Source organism: Phascolarctos cinereus, unplaced genomic scaffold (genome assembly GCF_003287225.1).
Source record: "Phascolarctos cinereus isolate Bilbo 61053 unplaced genomic scaffold, phaCin_HiC Scaffold_5;HRSCAF=322, whole genome shotgun sequence".
In the NCBI taxonomy this organism is placed as follows: Eukaryota; Metazoa; Chordata; class Mammalia; order Diprotodontia; family Phascolarctidae; genus Phascolarctos; species Phascolarctos cinereus.
In genome coordinates, this window is record NW_027555958.1 from 261487740 (window position 1) to 261505627 (window position 17888).

At 37.1% G+C, this 17888-nt stretch overlaps 1 protein-coding gene across 1 annotated transcript in view; it reads right to left on the minus strand.

The window, feature by feature from the left end:
- DNAH9 (dynein axonemal heavy chain 9) overlaps positions 1–17888 on the minus strand; it is a 458278-nt gene that overhangs the window by 40107 nt on the left and 400283 nt on the right. The window contains 3 exon segments of the mRNA XM_020965915.2: positions 10203–10394; positions 14775–14966; positions 17607–17834. Of these exon segments, the coding sequence (XP_020821574.1) occupies positions 10203–10394; positions 14775–14966; positions 17607–17834 (612 nt within the window).

Below are 17888 nucleotides of genomic sequence, written 5' to 3' on the forward strand. Positions count from 1 at the left end.
CTTCTATTCTTCAGATACCAGAGCTACCAAAGTCAAACTTCTTTGTTATCTATCCTGAGTTGAAGAAATCAGTGCCCTGATGACATTCTCTACCACCACTTGCTTCTATTTTCCACTATGCTTGTATACATGGTAGTCAAAATATACAGGTAATGAGTTCCAGATTGCTGATTATAGTGTGTTGTAGTATCTTGAACAAGCTAGAATTAATCATAATCAAGGCTGACACTGGTTCTGGACCTATCAAAAACAAAGTATCCATTTCCTTGTCAACATCTAAAACTTCTTTAGCAAACTTCAGTCCAAATATGGAATGGTGCTTGTCACTAAGTCCATAGAGACTAACCCTTTGATAAGGTTAAAAGAAAAATTTCTCCTGTGTCTTTTGTAAATAGATTGGAACAATATGGTCACTTGAGACCCATTATAGAAACGCACATCACAATATCACTTTTTACTGTCACTTCAGTATAAGATTCAGTCCAGGTAGAATTGGGCTACACACAACTGAAGTGCTTTTGGGGACTGGGGTGATCTACATCCCTTGCCCCATCTATGTTTTCTGAAGATGATGCTCAGAGATTTAACCTCTTGCATATCAACTCTGCATTCTTCTCTTGAATGAACACATTACTCATATGTCCATCTAGTCTATTGTTGTAGCAGAAAGTAGCTCTGCCTTTTTATATGCTCTCTGACCATTAGATGGTCATGACCTCTGGTTAAATGAACTCTGGCTTCTTTTACTTATTCTATCTTTCAGCAGTTTTTCACTAGGTTCCTGTCCTTTGGTCTTTGGGTGGTCTCTTGCCAAATTTCTTTGGCCCAACAAAGGAAGGTGTTGTTGGAGCTAGGTTATCATAAATTATATCATTCTCAGAAGATCAGAAATCATACTCAAACCAGTTTACTCTGTCCCACTGCTGATGAAAATTTGGTAGCTTTTGTTTATTGAAGATGTGAAAAATGATTTTCAGACTCAGAGCTTCCCCCATCAGTTCTCTTCTTCCAAAGTCCTTCAGAAGGACATTACTGATAATAAGATTATTTAATCAAAGGTATGGAAGCTCCTTTATGTTCTCTGCTCAGCCTTGGGTAGAGAAAGATTCTTCTGCCTAGATAGCCCAAGGCTGGAAGTGGTCTGGTATGGTTGGGAGGGGGTATGTGTGGTGTGATCTGACACAACAGGTGTTTCCCCTGTCAGGAAGTAGAATGATGATGGGGTGATATCAGCCCCTGTTGAAAAAGGTGTAGAACTGGGCATCCCAACTCCCAAACTGAGCCAGTTCTGGACTGGCCCCCCTTGGGGGGCCCAGTTTTGGGTGGTAACTGCCATGTAATGCATGTTGCCAACTTGTGAGAAAAATTAAAATGTGGACACATAGCCTAGTTTGTTTGTCTATTTCTTTGAACAAACTCTATGAAAGGTTAACATTTAAATGGTGCCATGTGACTCAGATTTGGACTGGGATTTGGGGATTCTTCCCCCGACAGTGCTGGGACTTTGTGCTCACAGGACTTTTTTTCTCCTGAAGTCCCAGTCCTGAAGGGTGGGTGAGTCTTATCTCCCAAATCCCTGCTCCTTCTCTCTCAGACTCTTGTAGATTGCAGTCTGCTTTTTTCTCCAAGCGGCGCTGAGGGCAGAGACCTTAAGACAGGTCTCCTCTGAAAGAATATCCTCTATAATTTGGCTGTGGGTCAGTCAGAGTAAATTGGCATGTGATAAATTGTAATCTGAATTGGTTGCTTTTAGAAGGATATAGAGGGGCAGCTAGGTGGCACCGAGGATAGAGCACCAGCTCTAAAGTCAGGAGGACCTGAGTTCAAGTCTGGCTTCAGACCAAACACTTGACACTAGCTGTGTGACCCTGGGCAAGTCACTTAACCCCAACTGCCAAAAAACAATAAACAAACAAAAAAAGAACACAAAATGGGTATGGAACTAAAAGATAACTCTGAATTTTGACCAATCTAATTCTAATTTGGTTTATCTTAAAACCAAACTAAGCCTAAAAAGTAAACAAGGAAATTAGATCTGTGCTCACTCTGTCTTGTCATTCTGTCTGTCTCTGTGTCTCTGTGACTGTCATGTTTCATATCTGTGCTGAAAGATTTAAAATGCAGCCAGAAAAAACCCCAAAACCAAAAAAACTTATGAGGTCTGTAATTAGAGAGAACTTTGAGAAAGAACTGCCACCTTAGGCTTTCAGTGGGAGATTAAGACTTTTTTTTTTTGGAGGGGGGGGTCCCAACACTGGCCAAGGTGGGATACAAGAGTAAAGTTAGATAACAAATAATGGAATTAAAAAAGCAATTTAAGACTGTCCTAGAAGTTAGATGGAAGGTAGAATCAGCTAGTAGAAGCTTATACTGATAAGGATCTAGAGTAGGCAATACAAGATAGCAAGGGCTAAGAGAGAAAACTGAGAATTTGAATTCAAGTTTAATTAGATCCCAAAGTTAAAGTCTGTAGATTATGTTTAAATTAAGAGAACAGTTTTTGCACCAATTCCACCAGTGTATCTGATATCAGGGCAATGTGCTTAAAACTGCAAAAACAAGGGTTTTTCTGTTTATTTTTTGAAGTGATCACTTTAGGATTTCAGTGATTTGTTTAGAATGTATATTAACATTTAAAAACATTTGTTTGTGAAGGGCATGAGAAAAATATAGCTCTCTTGATTTGTAAATTGCTAGGCATTAACTTCCTCCAGATTCTAACAGGGATAGAGAAACAGGACAAAACTGGGGTGAGTATGATTTTAATTCAGAATGTAAAGGAAAGTGGAGGTAGTCTGAGTAATGTTTGAAAGATTAGGAAAGAGAAATAAGGACTTGAGTGAAAATATGAAAAGTAGAGAAAAAAATGGTTTGGGGACATATTGGGGTGGACAGCAGCAATCTCATGTGCTCTAAGTGCCTCCTCCCATCCTTAGATGGTTGTTTTGGGTGCCCTTGTGCCAGCTTCAGATGGTTTAAGCATGCTGAGAGGGTGTGAAGAAGTATAATTTTGTTGTAAGTAAAAGGATTTGAAAATGAAAATTTTGTAGCTTGATTTGAAAACCAATAGATAAAGTTACCGAGAGTTAGAAGGAATTATGTCCACTTGCCTTTCAGGATAAATCTGTAGGAAGGCCTTATTAAATTTAACACTACATTAATATTGGGTATGGTAAAGATATTGGTTATTGTCATTTGAGATTATTCATAAAATCTTAAAATATTTCCTTGTACTGTTCAATTAATTATTAAGTTAACTCTGGAAGCTCTGGAGGTTTTTGCCTGGGGAAGCTGACCACATATTCCCTGTCAGCATTAAGTTAAACTCCTCAGGTCTCTTCTGGGCCGAAAGCAATAGTGCTACCTAGTCTTAGAATATTGTCCCAGCGCATTTCAAGCTAACCTGATAATAATAGGTATGATTTCAAACTTTTTATAAAACTTTATATGCATTGTCCTAGCATCTACAGCTTGAAATTACCAGCAGAATAGGAATGAGGAGCTGCAATGCTTAGGACAGTTCTTTATCTAATAAATCTCAAGAAGGAGACAGGACTTTAGCTCTTAAGGAAGTAGAGAAAAAAGTTATTGAGAGCTGGGAATTGTCACCATGTGTCTTTTTAAGGGAATATATGAATTTGTGAATAATATTTTCTCTTCAAGGGCCAAGAGTATTGGACTTAAAAAATTAAAATGTTTATCTTTAGCAATTATAAAACCAGATTCGATTTGATTTAAGTCAAAATCTGTCCTGAAGGAATAAGAACAGCATCTGAGAGTGCTCTTCCTATCAGGATTAAGCCTAAAAAGATATTGTTATTTGGCATTAAGAAATTTGTTCTATTTGCCTTGGTTTACTATTTGGTAAGGGGATAATAATGGAACCCACTTCCCATGGATGTTGTGATCATATGGTCACCTGATTGTAAAGTGCTTGGCACATTGCTTGGCATAGGACAAATGCTATCTGAACATTAACTGTTTAAATGTAATTGTTTAAATTAAGGTCATCTGACTGGTAATTAATTGGTTTTGTTTCAAGTTTAAATACATGATAATTGTTTATGGTATTGTTATAGTTCTAAAATTTTCTTATATTGTATAATTTGGTAACAATTGCATTGCCTATGTTGTTGGAAAAGCAGTTTCTCTTATAATCTAGATGTTGTCAGACTAAGAATTGTACTGTTAAGGAAAAAAAAAAGAATGGGTTAGGAAGCTGTTAGGTCATTCTATCTGACCATGTGTTGTAATATGCTGAAATACTGTACTGTATTGTACTGTACTATAATTTAAGAAATCATAAACTTCTCAGTTTTGTCTATATTTAAAAGGGAAGTTACAGCCAAAATTATTTGGCTCTCACTTATAAAACTGTTAAGTAAGCTATTTGGAGAATTTAGTTTGTTATAGTAACATCAGGATAAATTGTAAGTTGTTATTAAGACAGGGAAATACTTTTATGAAGAAATATTTTGCAAAATATTTTGTGTGATTTTTACAAGGCCTATTAAATTTCCATTTGCAAGCTAATTTGTTGCAGTAATAATTTGATCTAGATAACAATTATGTCCAAACCTACTGTGAATTTTGTGTTTCATTCCTAGGTTTGTTGTGTCCTTGGACTGTCCTTAAATGAGTGCTTTCAGATAAACAGAGTCAGAGTCAGCAGCTTAATGTAAGCAGCATCAGAGATCTAAGGCTAGTGATTAATACTAAAACATCTAGATTACTGTAAGTTTCTCGCTGCTTTGATCTGAATTTATTTTATAGTCTAGCAAGAGTTAAAATTAGTGTTTGAACTTATTATATGTATAAGACTCAATTCCTAAAGTGTCTCATTCTTTCATATTGAATATGATTAGAGAAGGGTAAATATGCTTGAGAAAGAGATGCAAATCCATTCAGGAACTAGAACATGTGTAGGAATGTATGCAAACTACTTAAGGCTCACCTTAAAGATGTTCCCAACCAATGTGAGATTATAGTCACATACTTGAAACTCTGATTGTTGGAACTTGGTATTCAAGACCTTATGGGACTGTTAACTGATGTTATTCTAAGTATGACTCCAAGTATGGTTGTCAAGGAATGCCTTTGAGCCACTGATCCATGATGTCAGCAACCCTGTGGGGTCTATGAACTGCATGTATGAACTACAGAGGGTGTTCTCATGGGAATAGTTGGGAGGACAACTATTCTGCATAAGCTGAGGTAGGATTCTCCTGACTCAATTTCCCAACATGAATATCCCACCTGTCAGACTTTAAGCTTGGCTCAGTGCAGTTGGCCATCTGCATCACTTTTGTCTGGAATTAACATGAAGTTAGGGGACATTTTTCCCTTACTATAGTTATGTACTTATTCTTTTATGCAAAATTTCTATAATCAAAAAAGTTTTATAAGCATGATACTACATCTATTAAATAATAGATTGACACTGGAACATTTGAGGTTAGTATAGTAAGATGTAAGTATAAGATTGAGCTATTTGGCCTAGAATTTTAGCACAAACAACTAACTAAGTATTTAGCCTTGACATCTGTTACTAGTATATATTTCTGTATAAGTTAGGGTCTTAAATTCCTCATAATGGTATGGGAATAATTAGATCAAGGACTTGTGAAATCAGGCTATTATTCTGTTACTGAGTTAATATCCCCTGTCTCAGTTCTGTTATAATTAGTTAATTTTAGAAGAATAGCTTGTGGTCTGCCTTAAAGAAGCATCCACTTTAATTAAGAGTTATTTATTTGAATGCGGCAAGAAGTTGGAATTATTTTATTATAAATAGCTTAATTGATATGTACTGTTTTAAAATTGATCATTCAATGTATTTATGTATGTATTGGACTTTGTTATTAATTCTTTAGTGAAACCTCATCCTCCTGATAGGGGAATGGATAATGAATGTGAATATTGCCAAAGTATAAAAAAAAAACCAACTTGTGTTCCAAGGTCTCAATTTTTGATTTTATTATAATAGAAACATAAGGGTTGAGTTAACTTTCATTATTTGACTTGGTTATTGGCAAGGTAATTTAAAACCACGTTAAGATCATTTTATAGGAGATTTTTTTGGGGGGACTAGGCAATGGAGTCAAGTGACTCGTACAGGGTCACACAGCTACTGTCAAGCTATGGTCACGTTCTGAGGCCAGATTTGAACTCAGGTCCTCCTGACTCCAGGACCAGTGCTCTATCCACTGCACTACATAGCTGCTCCTTTGTAGAAGATTTTAACAAGAAAGAGGAATCTTAAGAAGACAGTCTGCTGGAGATCACTTAAACCACAGTTCAACCAGAAAACTTCATTAGATGATGTCCCAAACACCAGACAGCTATATGAGATTAGATTTCTGAGCCTTAAGTGGACTATTTTATTCATTGTTCATGCTTTCCCTTTTGTCTGTATGGTCCCCTTGGTTTTGTCAATCAGTTGGATCAATTTCTCCCCTTTTCCCCCCTTTAATCAAAGATATGGAAGTTCCATTGTGTTCTGCTCAGCCTTGGGTGGAGACAGATTCAAGGCTGGGAGTGGTCTGGTATGGTTTGGGGGGTGTGATCTGATAGAACAGGTATTTCCCCTGTCAGGAGGTAGAATGATGGTGGGGTGATATCAGCCACTGTTGAAAAAGGTATATAACTGGGCATGGACCATAGCACACCAACCTCTTCTATCCTCCACTATCTCTGGACATCTGTCCAAGTTCACGTTCATCATTTCCATGACACTATCTATCCATCTCATCCTCTGCTATCCTGTTTTCCTTTTGCCTTCAATTTTTCCCAACATCAGGATCTTTTCCAATGAGTCCTGTCTTCTTGTTGCGTGGCCAAAGTATTTAAGCTTCAGCTTCAGTACTTGACCTTCCAGTGAGTAGCCTGAATTAATTGTTTTTAAGTATTGACTGATTTGATCTCCTTGCTGTCCAAGGGACTCTCAAAAGTCTTCTCTAGTACTACACAATATGAAAGCATTGATTCTGCTATGTTCAGCTGTCCTTTTGGTCTAACTCTCACAGCCATACATTGCTACTGGAAAAACCATAACATATGAAAAGATTTAAGGGGTTAGATCAGGTAGATAGAATGCCTGAAGAACTATGGACAGAAATTCACAATATTGTACAGGAGGCAGCAACAAAAAATATTCCAAAGAAAAAAGAAGAGAAAGAAAGCAAAATGACTGTCTGATGAGGCTTTACAAATAGCTGAGGAAGGAAGAAAAGTGAAAGGTAAAGGAGGAAGGGAAAGATATACTCAACTGAATTATCTGATTCCAGAGAATATCAAAACAAGATGAGAAGGTTTTCTTAAATGAGCAATGCAAAGAAATAGAATAAAATAACAGAATGAGAAAGACTAGAGATCTCTTCAAGAAAATTAAAGATACCAAGGGAAAGTTTTATGCAAAAATGGGCATGATGAAAGATAAAAATGATAGGGACTTAACAGAAGTAGAAGAGATTAAGAAAAAGTGGCAAGAATATACAAAAGAACCATAAAAGAAAGATCTTTATATGATGAACAGCTGTGAATGACTTACCTATTTTTAGCACTACAAAGATCCAAGATAATCCCAAAGAACTCAAGATGAAAAATGCTATCCACATCCAGAGAAAGAACTGATGGTATCTGAATACATACTATTTTTCACTTTCTTTCCTTTTCTTTTTCTGGTTTGAGTTTTCTTCCACAAAATAACAATATGGAACTATATTTTACATGTTTGCAGAGAGGGAGGGAAGAATACAATTTGGAATTCAAAGCTTAAAAAAAAAGAATGTTGAAAATTTTTTAATGTGTAATTGGGGTAAAAATAAAATATTATTTACTTATTTTAAAAAGTTATTTATATCACCAATAACCACAATGGTGTAGTTACTGATCTAAAGCCAGACATCCTTAAGAATGAAGTCAAGTGGACCCTAGGAAGAAATGCCAAAAATAAGGATAGTGGAGGGGATGGAATTCCTAAAAAAAAAATTTTAGGATGGAAATCCTAAAAAATGATGTTGTAAAAAGTCCTGTACTCAATATGCTAGCTAACTTGAAAAACGCAACAGTGGCCATTGGATTGGAAAAGATCAATTTATGTCCCAATCCTAAAGAAGAGCAATGCCAAGGGATGTTCAAATTAATGAACATTATTATTGCTCTCATTTCATATGCCAGCAAGGTTATGCTTATGATTCTGTAAGCTAGGCTACAGCGATGTGTGACCCAAGAATTACCGGAAGAGCAGTGGAGTTAAAGAAGCAGAGGGAGACCAAACTGCCATCATTCACTTCTGTTTCATTGACTACACTAACACAATAAAATGTGTTAAGTACTCAGAGATGAGAGTGTGAGACCATCTTACTTATCTCCTGAGGTACCGGCATGCAGTATAAGATGCAACATGGAACTGGCAGATTTAAGATTGGAAAAGTAGTACAACAAGGCTGCATATTGTCACCTTATTTATTTAATTTATATGCAGAGTACTCGCCCACAAAGACACACATTGTCATGGGGAGAAAGTAAGTTCATACTCCAATGCTCTGGGTTCATGTTATTGTATTTAAAATCAGTTTTAGCCCCTTATTCAATACTTATTTTTTTCCTAATTTTTTTTTTGTGGATCACATCAGCCCTGGAACTCATACCTCTACACTACCGTCTGCCCTGGGATTGGAGAGGGTGGAAGTTAAACAGTGGAGTTTCTCCTATGTTCTTCATTTAAAGAGGGGGTCCAGGTTAGTTGTCTCTTTATTTCCTACCCAACTGCACTCGTGTGGACTTCATCATGCCCCCACATTATACATCCTCTACCTTTCCCCACATTTCAACTTTTTTTATGTGTTATCTTCCCCCATCAGATTGCAAGCTCCTTTAATGCAGAAACTGTCTCTGTCTTTCTTTGTGTCCCCAGTGTTTGGCACAGTGTTTGGCACATAGCAGGCATTTAATAAATAGTTATTGACTGACTAACTTACAAGCATTATTTTAGTGGCACAAAATACATCTCCTTATATCTTTGTAGCCTCATAGCACCAAGCATGATGTTGGGCAAAAGGTAAGTAAATATTCACTAAAGACTTGTTGATTAACATTAAAACAAATCATAACTCTGGATAATGTAGTAACTAATTGCGGTTTCAGTGAAGTGTCAGGGGTTTCATGCCTCCCTCTCAATGGACAGATGGTAGGGATTATGGATGTGGAATAAAGTGTTTTCTGACATTACCAATGCAGTGATTTGTTTTGCTTAGTTCTTAATTTTCTTGTCCTAGGAAATGGTCTATTGAGGTGAGGGTGCTATTGGAAAGTGATAATGATGAAAAAAAAGAACATAGATAAAATATTTACCAAAAAATACTTGTTGATTTCTGAGTAATAAATTGGAATAGGAAAATTTCCTCACCATAGTTAACTCATCCATTTCCTCTTCAAGACAAATCAAGCTTAGCGTATATAAGGAATACAGGTGTTCCTCAGAAACATGGTGCTGTTTGTTGCCTATCCACTAGCCCACTGGTATCAAACTCGAATAGAAATGGAAGGCCATTCATCTGTACATAAGGATCTCTATGGGTCTCATATTGATTTAGTTTTAAAATGTAGCATTATCTGTGTCTTATTATATTTTATTTTGTTACTTGTATTTTAATCTGGTGTGGGGTGCACTTAGGAGTCATATGTGATCTGCATATGTTTGATACCTCTTCTCTAGCTATCCAGTTAATTTTGTAAATTAAATAAGAATTGAAATCCTTGTGATAAAAATGAACCAACGGATAGAAGCTGAGTTTAGAAATTCAATAAACTTTTTTTTTTTGGCTAGGCAATGGGGTTAAATGACTTGCCCAAGATCACAAGCTAGTGTCAAGTATCTGAGGCTGCATTTGAACTCAGGTCCTCCTGACTCCAGGGCTGGTGCTGTATCCACTACACCACCTAAGTGCCCCATTCAGTAAACCTTCTTAAGCAGGAAAAGAGAACTCTAAGAGTTGTTCCAGCATGGCCATTCCAAAATGACTCTGAAAGTACTGCTGGAACATCCAAAAAGCATTATACTTTCCAGCGAATGTTAGGCTGGAAGGAACTTTAGAAACTTTCTAGTCCTACCTCTCACTACTTCATTGTAAAGCTGAGGAAAGAAACCCAGAGAGGTAAAGTTCACATAGCACAGTCAGGACAAGAAAGGGGAAGATTACCTGGTGATAACTGTTGTAGTCTATATTGCCTGGAAGTGGGAACCCTGGAGCCAGAAACGTTTCTCCTTCTAACATTTCTGGTTTAATGAATTCCTCCAGATACGTTCTACATAGCCTCCTGTCCCACTCGTCTGTAATGTGGCCTCCATACATGATCTCACCAAAGAGGTAGCGCAAGTCATCATAGGGCACCTGAGAGACAGGGGAAGAGAATGAGACTAGACTGAAATGACTCAGCATGGGAATTAATGCGCAGATGAAATAGGTTGATGCCTAAAGAGTACCATTTAAGGTACAATGAAATATGGTGAACATCAGCACTTGGACTCCCCCCAAATAACTCACACTTCACTGTCTGTTTCTTCTCTATCTACTAACATGTGGTTGAATGCTACTGGTGGAAGTCACACAACCATGCTGACTCTATTACAAATTTTTCCTTTATAATCTCAACTGTGGCCTAAATCCCACAAAATACTCTTTTACTCTTCCATAATTGACTCTCGTATTTCCCAGGGCAGCTGTTCTAAAACTCTTCTTGCCTTCCAGAACACTCTTGAACTCCTCATTCTCAGAGGCGGATGCCACCTTACGCTGAGAAAATGGAGACCATTCAACATGAGTTCTCTCCTTTCCTTTATTCTACATATAAACCCCCTATATTCATTTCCTGTTCTCTCTTTTGTTCTTCTCTAGTAGAATAAAGATGGTCATTCTCACCAAAGCCAACACTTTTACTTAAACCTTGGATCCCATTCCCTCTCTCCTCTGGCAGATTGCTTTTTTTCTGACATGTGAGGGAAGTGCATCCATGAACATTCTGTAACTTGTTCCAGTTGGCCAACTATATGGTTGGAAGTAGCCTTGGTGATAGGTTGGTTGTGTAGCTGGAACTGTTGCATTTTCAAAAGGGCTTGAGTCAGTTTCAACTCTCTCTTTGTTGTATTCAACTTGGAGGAGCAACATAATTCTTTACTCATAGCTTTTGGTGAGGGATCCTGGGGGAAGGATTGTGGAGCTTTATATTCCTAAGGCCACATTGCCCCCAAGAAACAGGGCCTGGCTTTTTGGTCTGGTTTGTTTGTTCTTTTTTATTTCAGGTGTTTGGAGTGGAGCTTCCAACCTTGAAAGTTGCAAAGGCTAGGAGAGTAAGACACAGGAATCTGGGAGTCAGAATCCAGGCTAAATTTTGTAACCAACTCTGAAAATGCCCTGAAGCAAGGAGCAATTTTCAGATGGGACCTTCAGGGCCCCAGTCCAATGGAAGGACAAATTTGGCAGCAGTGTTGCCTTTGGATGTGAACTTGATGGGACCAATGCCATGTAGGAACTGAGCTAAATAATGAACCAAACCCTTTCTGCCAGGACTAAGGCTGTGCAGGGGGGATTTTGCACCTAAGGTATTGGGGAAAATACATATTTTTTTCTTGCCAAATCTTTGAAGTAAATATTTTTTTTAAAAACTGTCAGATGGTAAGTGGCTAAATGAAACTAAAATTCAAGTCATTAGCTCCCTTATATATGGAGAACTAAGCTAATGGTGGCTAGAGCCAATGGCAGCAGAGAAAAAGATTCCTTAAAACCCTCAAGATACACTGAAACTGTGAGGGGAGATATAGCCTGTCTGGCTTTGAGAGAGTGGGACCAGAGTGTGCATATTATATGTAGGGGTTTGTACAAGATGGCAGAGAAAAGAGACACCCCAACACTCTCAGAGTACCTGAGATGTAAGGGGTCTGGCATGGAGAGAATGGAGTAAGAATACATGTTACATGAAGAAGACCAGAAAAAGGGAACTGTATATGAAACTCAATCTATTACACAGAGCTAGGTATCTACACATATATAGGCATACATTTAATGGGGTAGTACCAGCATTGCCCTCCTTGTCTGTGTCCTCTTCTGGAATTCCTTCTGTTCTCCTCTGTGTGTTGTAAGTGTTTCATTTACACTTTTTTCCTTCCCTTCTCTTTTGCATCACTATCTGTGCTCCACAACTCTCCCAAATAAGTATAGTCAAGCAAAATATATTTGGGTTGTATTGAAATATCTGAAAATATGTCCATAGTCTTCTGCACCTCTTCGTTGAGAATCCAGTAGCATCATTCATCATAAATCTTTTGGAGTCATTCATTATTAGTCACTGGTCATTGCATGATCATATTTCAATGTTATTTTCCTTTGTAAAGCTGTGCCATTGAATAATACTTTTTGTTCTGCTTACTTCATTCTATGTCAGGCCATATAGTTCCTTCCAGATTTCTCTGCATTTCTCCTTTTTTTTTTTTGTCATTTTATTATATTAATATGCCATAATTTGTCTAGCCATTACCCATTTTATGAGTACCCATTTTGTTTCTAGTTCTTCAGTACAATAAAAGGTGCTGTTATAATTACTTTTTTGTACCTATTGGTCCTCTCACTGTCTTTGATCTCTTTAGAGACACCTGCATAATAATGGTACTTCTGGCATACTCAGCTTTTAGGGACTTTTTGCATATAGTCCCACCTAAGCTGATTTCAGGAATGACTGGACCACTTCACAGCTTGACATTAGTAAGTTTGTCCTCCCACAGCTTCTCTAATGATGTTCATTTTCCTTTTTTTTTTTCACCCATCTAATGGATATCAAGTAAATTCAGAGTTTTGTCTTCTTAAGTTTGCTTAATTTGGAACATGTTTTCATGTAATTATTGATAGCTTCTTTTCTCTAGAACTGCCTTTCATAGTCCTTATAAACTTATCTGTTAGAGGATGGGTCTTGTTCTTTTATGTTGGAATCAAATCCCTATACATCTTGGTTGTCAGACCTTTACTGGAGAAATTTGCTACAAAGACCCCCCCCCCCGCCACCTCATTATTTACTTTCTAATTACATTGATTTTGTTTATGCAAAATCTTTTGAATTTTATGTAATCAAATTATCCATTTTAATCTCCCATGAATATCTCTAACCCTTGTGTAGTCAAGAATGTTTTCCCTATTCACAGTTATGAAAAGTATTTCCTTCAGTTCTCCTTTAATTTGTACATGACATATCTTTTTATATCTAGGTCATATATCTCTCTGAAGCTTATTGTATGGCATATGTTGGGAGATGTTGCTGTAAGCCTAATTTCTCCCAGATCATTTTCTAATTTTCCCAATAGTTTTTATTGAATGGTAAACTACCCCAGTAGTTTATGTTTTGGGGCTTATTAAATACTATGTTACTGTGTTCACTTAACTTCTGGAGTTCCTAATATGTGATTTTATCAACTTTTTATGTTTTTTTAACCTACGTCAAATAGTTTTGATTATTACAGCTTTAAATGTAGTTGAGCTCTGGTGCTGCTGGGTATCCTTACTTCCCATCTTTTCCCCCTCATTATTTCCCTTGAGATTCTTGACCATTTATTCCTTCAGATGAATTCTGTTACAAGTTATTTCAGTTTTATGAAGTAATCCTTTGGCAGTTAAGACTTTGCATCTGAAAATTAATTTAGGCATCATTGCCACTTTTATTATATTAGCATGGCCCAACCATCAGTAATTAATACCTCTCCAAAAATTTGTCTTCTTTTGTTTCTTTAAAGCTTGTTTCATAATTATGTTCATATCATTCCTATGTATATCTTGTTAAGTAGATTCCCAAAATGTTTTATGATTTCCATAGTAATTTTGGATGGAATTTCTTTTTTTGTCTCTTTTTGCTAGATTTTGTTGGTTATATACATACATACATACACACACACATATACATAATATATATGGAGAGAAAGAGAGAGAAAAAAGAGAAAGAAGTGCTTTTTGTGTATTTATTTTGTATCCTGCTGTCTTATTATTGTTTCTATTCATTTTTAGTTCAATATCTAAGGTTCTCTAAGCAAATCATATAGCTGTGTTCTTTCTTGCAGATGATACCTTGTTGAAATATTTAAATATATCTTTGTATTGTTCATTACCATCTCAATAAATTGTATAGCTGGAAATATTGGTATTTGTCTAAACCTTGAGTTTGAGATAGGAACAAAATTCTGTGGCATAGGTGATTTCTCTGGCCTATTTTTAAATTGGGCTGGGGGCTCAGAGCTAATTGATTAATCAAAGAGGTTCCACATTTCTATTAATTTATGAAGAAATATCAGAACATAGCCTTTGACTGCCTTAGAACTTGGGTAGAGAGTTAGAAAGAGAATGACTCAACAGTAGATAGAGAAGGGTAAGACTTGGTATGTTGGTCCTGAAAACCACCTGAGAAGTGTTGCTTAGCACTTTATGCCATAAGGTAGCCTCATAACCTATGAGATTACTACATATGGTTTAGCTTGAACCTTGTTATGCATGGATTGATTGTTACCTAATACAAGTACCTTGCACTCATATCAAGGTCATTGTCCCATATCTCTTGCTAGAAAGTTAAATAGTTCTGGGTGATAAGCCCTTCATTGGGACTGCTTCTCTTCTCCCACAAGAAAATGGCACTACATTTTACATCTGAGTTGAAATTATAGAAGGGACAGATTTGGCTTTCCTGCCTATACCTCTGTTGATTCTGGTTTAAACATCCAGGATATCATTTATTATCCTTACCTTGGCATTGGCCTCAAGAAAGTTATAGAGCACATTCACTGAAATGGTTAGGTCTCCTGTGTTAAAAGGGTAGTAGTGATTCCAGCCTTGAGGTCCAAATTTGCGCCTTTCTGCTACTACAGCATGGAAGTAACAAAGCGCAAATAAGATACTCTTAAATTCTGTCTCTCGGCTACACATCTCCAGAGTATCCTGAAAGAAATATAATTGCTTCAGATTTCAAAGCACAATAGAGTTCAAAGCAGGCAGCCTAATATAATGGAAAGAATCCATGAAGATTTGGAGTCAAGGACTTAGATATGAATCTCAGCTCTGTTACTTACTGCCGGTAGGAACTTGGCCAAGTCACAATCCTTTCTCTGGGCCTCAGTTTCATCATTTGTAAAATGAAGGGCTACATAGGAGCCTGGTATTGAAAGCTACTGCTTGGCCTGCTTTGCATAAATCAAATAGTCACACCTTGCCAAGGCATCATTAGAACATCATAATTTTAAAACAAGATTTGGCCTTTGAGCAGGAGAAATACTCCAGCCTGGAAAGCTTGTGGATTTTTATTTCTTTCAAATGACTTCCCCTGAGTAGGATGCTTTGTATTCATGAATAAATGCATTGATAGTGGAACAGTTTCCATTGTTAACACATTTTAGATCAATCTCACCTATAGGTTTCCTCCAGGGGCAACTCTACAAGCTTTGTTCAGAGTCAGAAAGAGAGGTCAAGACTCTCACAAGAAAAGCTTTTTTGCAGGTGAAGCTTATGACATCCTTCAAATTTGTCACCTGTATTCTGGAGTTCTCATTGGGAGCTATGATTGTTGTATAAGCAACCTGACCCTGTACAATTCTTCACAGTCTTCCATGAATTGAAAATGAAACAGAGGTCAGTGACAACTTAACAATATTTTCTGAAGGCTGGTATTCAAGTTGGTTAGGCCTGCTGGAGGATTTATTTGTATTTTATTTCTTGATTTTAAAAAAATGAGTCCATGCTTGAAAATACCTTTAAGAGATCAAAGAAAAAGATAAAGGACCCATATGTACAAAAATATTTATAGCAGTTCTTTTTGTGGTGACAAGAATTGGAAACTGAGGGGATGCCCATTAATTGGGGAATGACTGAACAGGTTATGATATGTGCTAAATGAAATGATAAAAGGATGGTTTCAGAAAAATTTGGGAAGATTTATATGAACTGATGCAAAGTGAAGTAGGCAGAACCAGGAGAACAATGTACACAGACAGGGTGATATTGTAATGATAATTAACTATGAAAGACTTAGCTACTCTTATCAATACAATGATCCATAATGAAAGAACTTATGATGAAAAATACTATCCACCTCTAGAGACAGAACTGACAAACTCTGAGTATAGATCAAAGTATTTTTTTCCTCTTTATTTTTATTCTTCTTCTTTTTACAACATGGTTAATGTGGAATATGTTTTACATGACTTCATATGTGTAATAAGTCATTTCTTGTCTTCTCAATGAGTAGGGGACAGTTGAAGGAAGGAAGAGAATTTGGAATTAAAAATAAAAATTAAAAAAAAGGAAAATTTCTCTAAGTCCAAACAGAAGAAATTTTACCTTAAAATGTTACAGTCAGCTCAGAGTAGGATCAGAAAAATGAGGTCAGTCATGGAAATGTCACATGATTGCATGTACACTGGGTGAGGCCAGTTTTTTTAAAATGGCCCTTGAATTTTGCTCTCAAAATAGTTAAGCTTGGGCTCTATAGTAAGGATTTGGATAAAGGCATAGACAGCAATCTTGTCAAATCTGCAGATAACGGAGCTGGGAGAGAGAGCCAACATACAGGATGACAAGACTCAAAAGTATCTTGACAGGCTGGAAGATTGGGGTGAATCTAACCAAATGAAATTCAGTTGGGATAAATGTAAAGTCTTGCACCTGAGCTAAAAAAAACCAACTTTCAAGTATGATATGGGCTAGATAGCAGTATGTCTGAAAGAGAATTGGGGTTTTTAAATGGTTTTTAACATGAGGCAGCACTATGATGTGGTAGCACCTCAACCCCCCCCCAAAAAAAAATCTAATGCAGTGTCAGCCTTCATTAAGGGAAGCACAACTTCCAGGGAAAAGGAAGTGAGTCCCACTGTACTTTGCCCTAGTAAGAGCATAAATGGTGTATTGTATTTAATTCTAGTTGCTTCAGTGTAGGAAAGATGAGCTAGAGATTGACTAGACAATAATGGGATTGTGTGGTATTCTGATACATCGAAGGAATTAGTGATATTTAGCCTGCCCCCAATCTCCCCTGAAAATTTATTTTTTTGGAGATCATTATGGTTATGTTCAAGTATGTGAGGGGATGTCATGGGAAAGAGGGATTAGACTTGTTTTGTTTGGTCCCAAAGGACAAAACCAGGACAATATGAAGTTGGAAAAAGACAAATTGCTCAATGTCAAGAAAATCTTCCTAGTAATTAGACTGTCCCCAAGGGGGATGGGATGCTTTAGGAGATAGTGGGCTCCCTTTCCTAGGAAGTTTGTAGCTGAGTTTAGATGGCCACCGGGGGATGTCTTTTGTGCATGGGTTGTATTAAATGGTTGTGGATATCCATTCTAAAATTCTGTGATTCACTGATTTTGTAACATATTCTCATTTACTTCCAAAGAAAAGTGCATATAAGATTTCTGGTTCCTCCTCACTATAAGCCATGGAAATATTATCGGGGACACAACAGATATAGGATAAAGATTAGTTTAAAAATAACAGGTCTTACTTCTCTTTTCTTCTGAGCACATAATAGATCCCAAATATGCATTCGGACTGTTGAAACAAATTACCCACCTCTCCTAGGGTGGTACCTGAGTAAAGTTGTCCAGGGCCTTGTGCAGTTTGGCATGCATGCCCATGGGAGGCTCACTGGTGATCTTGATTGAATTTGTTAGGATGCCTTGGGGAATGATGTGGTCATCAGGAGAGGCTGCAGGCTCAGCACTCATGAAGACCCGGAACTCATGATGGCTACTCTTGCTGTGCTGCTCCAACTTCTTCTCAAGGGAGCCAAGCCATTTGGCTACCAGGTGGATATTCTAGCAGTAAGAGAATTATTTGCTATGTTTTCTGTTAACACTGAAGTAACCACC